The sequence below is a fragment of the Sorghum bicolor genome, chromosome 8 (assembly GCF_000003195.3).
Source record: "Sorghum bicolor cultivar BTx623 chromosome 8, Sorghum_bicolor_NCBIv3, whole genome shotgun sequence".
NCBI lineage: Eukaryota > Viridiplantae > Streptophyta > Magnoliopsida > Poales > Poaceae > Sorghum > Sorghum bicolor.
The window spans coordinates 6344604-6355433 of NC_012877.2; the positions used below are offsets into that span (position 1 = coordinate 6344604).

The 10830-nt window shown below is 41.9% G+C and overlaps 1 protein-coding gene across 1 annotated transcript; it reads right to left on the reverse strand.

Annotated features, from left to right (window-relative positions):
- On the reverse strand, nucleotides 947-4762 carry LOC110429863. The gene is made up of 5 exons (XM_021446551.1): nucleotides 4597-4762; nucleotides 4205-4423; nucleotides 2380-2559; nucleotides 2038-2286; nucleotides 947-1410 (listed from the first exon to the last, which is right to left on the reverse strand). The coding sequence occupies exons 2-5, from the start codon at nucleotides 4418-4420 to the stop codon at nucleotides 1345-1347; spliced, it is 711 nt and encodes a 236-aa protein (XP_021302226.1). The 5' UTR covers nucleotides 4421-4423; nucleotides 4597-4762; the 3' UTR covers nucleotides 947-1344.

The window sequence follows — 10830 nt, forward strand, 5'->3', positions numbered from 1 at the left end:
GACGACCATCTGACAAACCAAAAAACATATTTGTATATGGATAGTCCTTTTTAAGGGACTACCTCAGGAATACTATTTTAGACACTTATCTTAAAGTTAACGACCATATGTAGAGAAGTGACCGTTTTCAAAGATCGTCTTTGGTAGGGATGAAAAGCGGATCGGGCGTGTAGAATTAGATCCGGATATTATATTTTCTTAAATTTTGATTCAAATTCAAATATAGAGATAGATATTTTCCAATGAGAATATGTAACACCCAAAATTTTATTCTTTTAAAATAGATGAATATGATTTATTAAAATAATTTTTGTGAGCATTTTAATATAGAAAAAAAAATAAATAAAATTTTGGGTAAATAAAATTTAATATAAATTTAGAAACATGTTGATGCATTCATGCTGCAGCACTTATTTTTATGATGTGTGAATTTATGCAACAGAAATTTGTTCAAAATTCAATTTATAAAAGCATTTGAAAATTGGTTCAAAAAAAAAGAAAAGAAATCCTGTTCCCCTCCTTCTCTGCCTGCTGGCCCAGCCCACCCCGCACCTCCCCCTTTCTCCTCTTGGGCCGTGGCCCATCCGGCTGAACCCTCCTTTCCTCCCTTCTCCCTCTGACGCGTGGGGCCTACGCGTCAGCTTCATCCCCCACCTCTCCAACCGCTTCCCTGGACAGCAACCGCAGCACCCCCGCGCTCCCCACGATCCCCCTCTTCTCTCCCCCCGCGCCTTGGACGTTTTTGAAAGAGCTCCGCGTGCCCGAGCAACTCCCCCTCCCTATTTTCGCTCTCTCTCCATGCCTTTGCTCTTGCTCAATGCGCAGAGAATCGCCACTAGTGTCCGCCGCGATCCTCCGCTCGTCGTCCGGCCGAATCGAGCCATATCCGCCTCCGATTTTCGCCGTGGTGAGCGTGTCTCCTTCCCCTCTCTCTCTCTCTCGCCTATACTCAACCGGATGAATACGTTGCAATCTTACTAATCGCGTTACACAGCCATGCCACAAACATTTTCTAGCTAATTAATCTAGCTTCGAGCAGTCACTGGACAGGCAGAGTCAGCAGCGAACAGTCACAACACCACACACGACAGGTGAGCAGTGTGCGTCACACCTACGCATGCACAGACTCATGCAAGAGGCCGGCACGTCATGTCGTGCCGTCATCCATCGATCAGAAGATGCACCAAAAGTTGAGACATTTTGTACAGGATGGAAGGGAGGCGAGAGCCAAAAAGCTCGAGCCCTGATTAGCCTGCTTGTACGTTGTCCGTGTGCCCCAGCCCGTGAGGCCGCCGTGAGCACCATGAGCAGAGCAGAGCAGAGCAATAATGTCGATCCGGCCGGTCAATACGACGGGCTCAAGCAGGAGCAGCAACCCAGCAGCCGCAGGATCCTCAGCCAGCCATCTTTCTGCAATGAATCATGACAGTTCGTGTGTGTTTGTATCAGCTACTATCACTGCGGTCATACATATTCTTCATGCATGTTAATTAAATAGATCATCACATGAACGTTAAGACCGTAATACGAACTAATAACAATTATAAGAGTAGCAAGAAAGCTACTACGTGCTCATCTGTGACTGCAAATCCATGGTGAGAAAGTCTGAGCTTTTAGGCCTTGTTTCGATCCAAATTTTTTTTGGATTTTGACACTATAACACATTCGTTTGTATTCGGCAATTATTATCCAATCATGAACTAACTAGGTTCAAAAGATTCGTCTTGCAAATTACAGATAAATTATACAATTAGTTATTTTTTATTTATATTTAATACTTCATGCATGTGCCGCAATATTCGATGCGATGGAGAATGTTAAAAAGTTTTTGAATTTTGAGGTAAGCTAAACAAGGCCGGTAAGCAAGCTTTTCTTACCCAAGCATGTACGTACTCTATGTTTTACATGGGTTTTAGCTGTTCTAACAATGGATATATATTTGCAGTGTGTGGTTTCTAAATGTTTTCGACGTTAGCATACATCATCTTTGCGATGCAAAGTGGACTGCAAATAAATCATAGGTAGTAATGTGCGTACCCTCGGTCCTGGCGGCTTTCCGTAGAGCATCATGTCCGGTGGAACCACGTAGAGGTCGTCGTCGACGGGTTTGGCCACCGTGAAGCAGGACCTCCTCGCCGCCGCCGCGTAGGATCCGGAGTCGGCCACCTTGCTCCGTCTCGTCTGCAGGTGCCCCTGTGGCGGCGCCTCCGCCGCCGCCGTCGCCAGCTTGGCCGCACCGAAGCCGTCGTCATCGTCACCGCCGCGCCGTCGTCGTCTCCTCCCCGCCTGCGCACGACCCATTCGATCGATGAAACCAGAGCCGTTGATGATAAAAAAAAAGGAAAGTTGTTGTTGTTGTTGATTGGTATCTACGCGTACCGTCTTGTTGGGTGCTGCTTTCTGCGGCGTGGCGAGGTCGAAGAACGGGGTCATGACCGCCGGCGGCCATGTGCCGATGCCGATGCCGTTGCCGACGCCATTGCCGCCGTGGTCGCCATGGTGGTTCCACTCCCCGAACGCCGGGATGCGCTTGCGCCTCGCGTTCGGCATTGATGATCTCTGAAGCATCAGGAAAAATAAACAGAAGCAACCATCAGTTGGTACTTGACGGCATGCATGCCTACGTGCAGTTTGCGCTCCTGACTGACCTTCATTAGCAAGGGGGAGAGAGAGAGATCGAGAATTTGCAAGAGGAAATTCTGTTCACAATGAAAAGAGGAAGGAGTATATTATGTGGAGCTAGAGCAGAGCAGGGGGGGCAGCAGAGCGCGGTGTGCTTCGTAAGGAAGAGGAGGACGACAGACAGCAGTGGGGGCCCACCTGGCACATGTAGACCCCAGTGCGTGCGTGTGGGGCCAATGGGACAGTGCAGATTGTTGTCACTCTCCTAGGCCCCAAGTTTTGCTATGGCCTTGTTTACTTCCCAAAAAATTTTACAAAATTTTTCATATTTTCCGTCACATTGAATCTTTAGACGCATGCATGAAATATTAAATATAGACGAAAATAAAAACTAATTACACAGTTTGGTCGAAATTGACGAGACGAATCTTTTGAGCCTAGTTAGTGCATGATTGGATAATATTTGTCAAATACAAACGAAAGTGCTACAGTACCTGTTTTGCAAAAAAATTTGGAACTAAACAAGACCATAATGTTCCAATAATTTTGAAATAGCTCTGGCTTAAAAGATTTTTTTTGTTTTGGTTACTGTAGTACTTTTGTTTGTATTTGACAAATATTATTTAATTATAGACTAACTAGGCTTAAAAGATTCGTCTCGCAAATTACAGACAAACTGTATAACTAGTTTTTATTTTCATCTATGGCCTTGCTTAGATGAAAAAAGTTTTTGGATTTTGACACTGTAGCATTTTCGTTTTTATTTGACAAACATTGTCTAATTATAGAGTAACTAGGCTTAAAAGATTTGTCTCGTGATTTATAGGTAAACTGTGCAATTAGTTATTTTTTTATCTATATTTAATACTTCATGCATGTGCCGCAAGATTCGATGTGACGGAGAATCTTGTAAAGTTTTGGATTTTTGGGTGTATCTAAACAAGGCGTATATTTAGTATTTCATAAATATGTCTAAAAATTTAATGTGACGAGGAATCTTGAAATTTTTTTTAGAACTAAACCATACCTTTGATACATTGCACTTGCACGGAGAACTGGAAAACTGGTAAAGCTAAAAATTATAGTTGTACTATCTCCTGTTTATTTTTAGATGAAAGAAGAAAACAGCTTCTAACTACACGAAGAAATAAGCGCAAAGCTAGCTGGAGTTCTAGGCCCATAGTAGGAGCACTTGCATTTCGTGATAACACGAGGAAGGCCTTGTTTAGTTCACTTTCTAAAACTTTTTACTTATTATATCGAATCTTTAGATATGTGTATATAAAATTAAATTTATATAAAAACAAAAACTAATTGCATAGTATATTTAGAAATCGTGAGATAAATCTTTTAAATTTAATTAGTCTATGATTGAATACTAATTTAAAAAAATAAAACGAAAATCCTATAGTAGACAATTTTTTTAGAAAAAAAAATCGGAACTAAACAAGCCGAATTTTATCTTCTCTTTGGCGTAAGAATTCAAGTGTATACTTAGCCGTAGAAGAGGAAAAAAAATACTTGAAAAATATTTTCTGAAATCCGTTGCGTCTTTTCCTGTGGTAGTCCTGTTGTACTTTACCTTGTTAAACTTGTGCTGATCCGCTGGGCGCGCAGCGGTCCGCATGGTGGCGGCGCCGGGGGCGAAATCGAAGCACGGGGTGACGGACGCCGCCGGCCAGTCGTCGACGCCGGCCACACCGTCGTCGTCGTCGTCGCGCGGGTAGTAGCTGTAGTTCCAGTCGCCGAACGCCGGTATCCTCCGGTGCTTGCGCGGCCACCCGCCGTTGGCCGCCATCGTCTGCAAGAGCACGAGCAATTGTACGCACTGTATAATCTCGATCACGGAAGGACGAAAGTAGAACCAAAATGCAATGCAATGCAATACAAGAACGTTTAGATCGGCAAACAGTATTTTCAGTCATGCTTTTTTTAGACGAGTAAACGCTCACAATGGCTAGATCGCTAGCTTACCTCCGGCAGGAAGAGGCAGGTGAAATGAGGGAGCTGCGAGGGGCGAAGCAAGGCAGGCAGTCGAGACTCGAGACAAAAAGAGATGGCCGGCCGGGCGGCTTCCTTGCGGCCTACGCCCAACTATTTCGATCGATCTCGTGGCTTCTTCCTTGCCAAGCACACCGCTAGCTAGCGTAGAGTGGCAACTGGCAAAGAACAGCGCTACAAGTGGGAGTGCATGGGAGCGTGTTGCCGTGTTGACGGCTTGGCTTGGTCACGACGGCAACGGTGGGGGGTCCACTCTGTGCCTCCGCCCGAGAAAACTTGGAGAGGGGGCAGCGGACCAGTAAAAGGCGGTGCGTCAGTTCGTAGCTTCTGCCAGCCTCAAAATTTTTTCAAGATTCTCCGTCATATTGAATCTTGCGACACATATATGGTATATTAAATATATATAAAAATAAAGGTAAAGACTTATTTCTGGCCGGCCGCGTCATTAACTTATGCCTTGTTTAGTTTACCCCGAAACCCAAAAAGTTTTCAAGATTCCCTGTCACATCAAATCTTGCGGCACATGCATAAAGCATTAAATATAGACGAAAATGAAAACTAATCACACAGTTTGACTGTAAATCGCGAGACAAATCTTTTGACCATAATTAGTCTAGGATTGGACAATATTTACCACAAACAAACGAAAATGCTACAGTAGCGAAATCCAAAATTTTTTCAGATCTAAACAACGCCTTATTGCATGCACACTCCAATCTCCCGCGCGCTTTTTGCAAAGCGGCATGCGGACAACCGTGGCCCCACATGTCATTGGCATGTCTGGACTTGTCATTTCAAACGTTGGGTAACCGCGCCTGTCAGTTTTTCCACCCCGCATTTCATCCCCACTGCTGCACAGGTTCGTGGTCGTCCTCTCTCTGGATGCCGCACAGGTTCGTCGCCCACCCCTCCCCTCCCCTCCTCCCTCCTCCCTCCTCGATCCCCCATCTTCTCTGCTTGATTTTCTCGGTGGGATTCGATGTTTTTGACCTAGGATTTTTGTGTAGAGAATGGGGTGAGGAATCAAAGGCAGCTCGACCCTGCTCCCGCACAGGTTCGTCGCCCTCGGCTTCCACCCTCCCCCTTCATCCTCTCCTGGATCCCATGGATCCAATGGATCGATAGACGCCCCGTCCCTACCTGACCCTTGTTTCTTCTAGCTCACTCTGATTCCCAGGGCTGTGGCGCGTCGGTGCTGCTGTCGGGCCCCAACGACGAGCTCAGCGCCGACGCCGACACGACGCTGTCACTGGACGCGCTGGACCTCGTCACCCGCGCCAAGGCCGCCGTCAACGACTGACCCCAAGTGCGCCTACAAGGTCTCCTGCGCCGACATCCTCGCCCTCGCCGCCCGCGACGTCGTCTCCCAGGTACTCTACTTCTTCTTCTTCAGGCTTCCCATCCTTCCATCCAAGCTGCAGGCCGCAGCTACACACGCACGCCCCTCTCTTCTTCGCCCACAACTCCGGTAGAGAGAGTATTTTTCGTTGGCGCTCCTGTGTAGGGGTATTTGCCACATTGCTACAGTAGGCCCCTTTTTTGTTTTTGGGCTGAGCGTGAGGTGGTGTGATGCGGATCCGGTTTGGAACAAATGAACACAGACTCTATACTTGCTTTTTTAGTCTACATGAATTGCTATTTTTAGGAAAACATTGTTTGCCTAAATGATGTGCCCGGTGCTTTTTTAAGTGTGTGATTGAATGATGGAAATGTTAATTTTGGTCATCCCCATGTACATGCATGCAGTTGCTTATTGAGTACTTGATTAAGATCATTCAGCTTAGCTCACACTAGAGGACTAAGTAGTTTAGCAGGTGTATTTTGAGATTCTGCGTTTGACACCTTTGTAAATTTAAGCAACAATTTAACACTGCATACGCAATAATAAGCATTCAAATCGGCAATAACATAACATTCGGTAGGCAACAATATATCATTTAGGTAGGCAACAATATCAGTTTTTTTTTCTTTTTTAGTTGCCCCCAAAATGTCACCATAAATGCCAGTCAAGTTTATGTTGGATTCGCTTCAAGTTTGAGCAGCGGCTTGCCATGTTCTCCTAGCTTTTTTTTGCAGCTGCTTCGTGTTTTTGTATTGTAACTGCAGCTATCTATTTCAGTTAGCAATTGCAGCTAGTATTTTTTATTTTGTATTTTCAGTTTCTAATTTTAGGTAGCACTACTTTCAGTTTTCAATTTTAGCAATTGAATTTCAGTTACAAATTACAATTAATAATTTCACTTTTTTATTTTAGATTCTAATTGCATGTAGTACTTATAGTTTTCAATTGCAGTTAGTAACTTCAGTTCAGAAATTGCACTTCCCTGTAGTTTTTTTAGTTTTATTTTTCTTTTTTGTTTTTGTTAGTATTTTTTAGTTTGTAATTTCCATGTGCTTTTCAGTTAGATTCCAGTTTTGTAATATCAGTTAGTTTTAGTTTTTGGTAGCTATTTTGTCATTTTTAATTGGTTTTTCTGTTTTGTATTTGTTAGTAATTTTAGTTTTAAATTTCAACGTGCTTTCAGTTAGCTTGCAATTTGCAATATCAGTTAGCAATTTCTGTGTTGTGTTGTCTCAAATGTGTCTAGATTTCTAGTAGAATGAGCAAGGGAAACCTTGAGTCTCGAGGCAGAGGCCAAAATGCTTTCCATAGACCGCACCTCCTTTGCCCACAATGCCATGAAGGAAATTTCCAGTGTAGAACAGCACTCCAGGTGCATCAGCCCAAATGTTTAGGGCCCTCAAACTAGATGGGTCTGACACTTTTGCCACGTGTCGCAAACCTGACTGGAGTCAAGCATGTAATTATGATCATAACCACCAGGGACCTGATCAATTTTTGTGCTTCCAATCCTGTTCCCAGTCAGAAAATCAAAGGGAGTGCCACTTACTGGCATGAACTCGCCTGTAGGTATTGAGTTTTGATCTATTGGAGTTATCTGAGAGCCCCATATCTGGATCGAATGTGAAAGCACACTCTCCTGAGTCATGGCCTGCTAGGTTTCCAATAGGTGTGCTGTGCTAAACTGATAGGTGATGTTTCTATTACTGTCAGATATTCACTTCTTTCCAAGTGCAACACTGAAGCTTGAGATGGAAGAGCGACTTCCCATACAGTTTTGTCAAACCCTTTAAATCCACCTGAATTTGGTATTGCTTGGATTAGTTAATGGATCAGAACCACAAATAATTGAAGTGATGCAGATCTCTTTTTTCTATTTTTGCAAACATGCATCTGTATTGGATGTTAGGTGTCCCTAATACAATAGTTAGTATACAAAATAAGAGACACCAGACACGTAATAACATGCATCAACTGACTATAGTTCAGTAGCAGGCACCGAGAAAATAGAGCATGCCAGCACCAAGGCTGTTGTGGCCACTGAGTATCAACTGCAGAAGCGCAACCACATGCTTTCCCCCAGCCTTTTTTTGTCAAAAACATCTTTGTCCAGCAAGTGTTCAGTACCATGTAAAGAAATGTGTAACTGTTACTCCTTGTATAGTTGTATCCCATCCCATTAGGGGTTCAGTGCATAAGTTGGGGCAAGGGTATTGTAGCACATGGTGGGTTCCGAGATAAGTCTCCCTGTCTACTTTTTTGATGACCTATATCCTGTTAGTTATTTGTGTTAGGATATTTGATGCTTAATGACTAGTTTTGGTCATTTTTGCCTAATGAATCACACTTTTTTGCCTAAGAAAATGCAATCCACTACAACATTACCATTTTTACTTTTTTTTCATGCCATTTTCCTGCTGGTAGTTGTGTATGCTTTTTTCTGAATCAGTATGATTTCTTCTAACTTTTTTTAAATTTACTTACAAACAATGGCTACCAAAAAGAGGGGCGCTGGTGGTGGTCGCACTAGCGGGACACATGTATGTTTGAATCATCCTTTTTTTATAAGTGTATATAATCTTATATTTTTTTTGTTTTTTATATTTCCCATTTTCTTTTTTGCATTTTTTTAGGGTGTAAGGAATAGAGCAACGCCTGCTAGACTGTTTAAATTGTACAAGGAAATGTCAGAGGCCGAGCGAAAGCTTGTTACTGATGCTGGCTTTGGAGGCTTGCTTGAGATAGGAAGTGGTTGATTGCCATCTGCCCTAAGTAAATGGCTTGTGAAGAATGTGGATGGTGAATCAGAAGAGCTTGTAATTCCTGGAAGAGGGAAGATTAAAGTAAACGCAGCTGCTGTGAATAGGATACTAGGGTTACCTATGGGTGAAGATGAGGTTAAATATGAATTCAATGGAAGTGCAATTAGTTTCATCAATGAAAAGTGCAGCTTTGACAACGGAATGTCTCCTGCAATTACAACAATAACAGAAAGGCTGTGTGCAAACAAGGAAGCAAATGATGACTACCTCCGGTGTTGGCTCATGGTTGCTATCTCAACTTTTCTCTGTGGGAGCACAACTTTGTGCATCAGCCCAAAGTGCTATCCTTCTTTGGTTGATCTATCAAAAGTTAAGGAATTGAATTGGTGCAAATTTGTAGTAGATACTCTCAAAGGATCGGTGGGAAAGATGCATAAAAAAGGATTCTGTTTTAGGCTGTTTGTATTTCCTCTCCGTGAGTGTCTATTCTTTTTCTTTTTTTAATCTTCTATTCATGTACTACATTTTTCCTTTTTACATGTTTTTTAATGGTACCTTACATATATGCCTTTTTTAGATACTTTACCTGGACTCTTTGGAGGTAGGAAACATACAAATCCCTGAAAAACAGCCAAGAGTTGCGAAATGGAACATGAAACTTATCAACAAGGTCATAAAGATAGATACTAACACAAATGGCACATTCGGGAAACTCAAGGTATGACTTTTTTGTATATTTTCTGTGTCAATTTTTATATGTACTATGCATTTGTGAATTTAGTCAAATCTTTTTTCATTTTTTTTCATTTTTTTGTGTGACAGCTCAAGAAACTAGCTAGTTCAGTCACTGAGACCTCTTTATTTTGGGGTCTCCAAGACATAGATAATTTTATTTCACACAGGGCAGCTGCACCCATGTCTTCGAAGGTATGGAAATAATAGAATCCAAATTTCAGTTTTCAGTTTTAGTTTCACTTTTCAGTTTCACTTTTGGAAGCCCTGAAATATTTTTCTGCTAGTTTCAGTTTTTTGAATGTTTTTGCAACAAAATATGCACTAGATGCAGTTTAATACCATTGAGGAAAGCAGAGAAAAATGAAACTAACATGTAATCTAAGAGCAGAAAAAACAAAAGTGAGATTAGAGAAGACTGATGTAAAAATTGCCTAATGATTTGAATTATTTTGCCTTGATCTTGCCAAAATATTACCTGGTCAGAGTACATTTAGTTGCTTATTCCCAATGAAGTTCAGTAAGTAATCAATGCACATGTACATTTTCAGTTGGTCTAAATGCTAATTATTGACACTCACACGCACTAGCATTCAGTTCATGGAAAACAACAGTGGAATGAGTTTTTAGGTATTCAGATAACTCTAACATGTTGAGTTGTTCACATGGAAGCATTCATGTGAAATGAATTGAAACTTAACGGTACATCTGGTAGCATTCAGGTATCAGGTAACTTGAATTTAATTGAACTAAGACACATCAATGCAGTAACTAGTAGCATTCAGGTATCAGATAGATACATAACCACAGAAAATCTATGGAAAAAACATAGAACTACCCCACATGAAATCTGTGAAAAAAGCAGAGAAGGGGAACTAACCCATAGGAAGTCTATATTAGAGAAGTCTATATTAGAGATTGTCTATGTGTTCTTGAAAAGGAAGTGTAGGAACCCATAAAAGACGTGTGAGCACTTTGGTTTTATATAGATTACCTTTTCTAGGTTTTTTTTGCTTCAGAAACTACATAGTTTTCTGGAAAATAGGCATACATATCAGCTGAAACAGATGTTAGCTGGTTGATAGGATTACTTAGGGAGGAACCACAAAGCTTATTGTGTGTCCAGTTACAATATTAAGGGATACATATCATTTATGAGCTAACATTTTTTACACTTTTTTTAATTACAGAAGAAAAGGAAATTGTCTGAAGTTGTCAAGAAAGCTTGTATCGGTTTCACTGAAGTGATAGGAACATTTATAAGTGAAGTGTCCACAATTAGTAATGATTCTGAGGATCAAGAGGAGCCCAGAACATCTAGACGGAGAAGAACTACCAATCCTCATCAACAGAACACAGATGAAGACGAGG

What these genes read in the sequence shown, in the direction of transcription:
- LOC110429863 (XM_021446551.1), bottom strand. Translation starts at nt 4,420, where the DNA reads ATGGCGGCCAACGGCGGGTGGCCGCGCAAGCACCGGAGGATACCGGCG. An exon ending in AAGCAGCACCCAACAAGACG is followed by an intron (nt 2,287 to 2,379) that starts GTACGCGTAGAT and finishes GGTCGTGCGCAG; the next exon opens with GCGGGGAGGAGACGACGACG. An exon ending in GAAAGCCGCCAGGACCGAGG is followed by an intron (nt 1,411 to 2,037) that starts GTACGCACATTA and finishes GATTCATTGCAG; the next exon opens with AAAGATGGCTGGCTGAGGAT.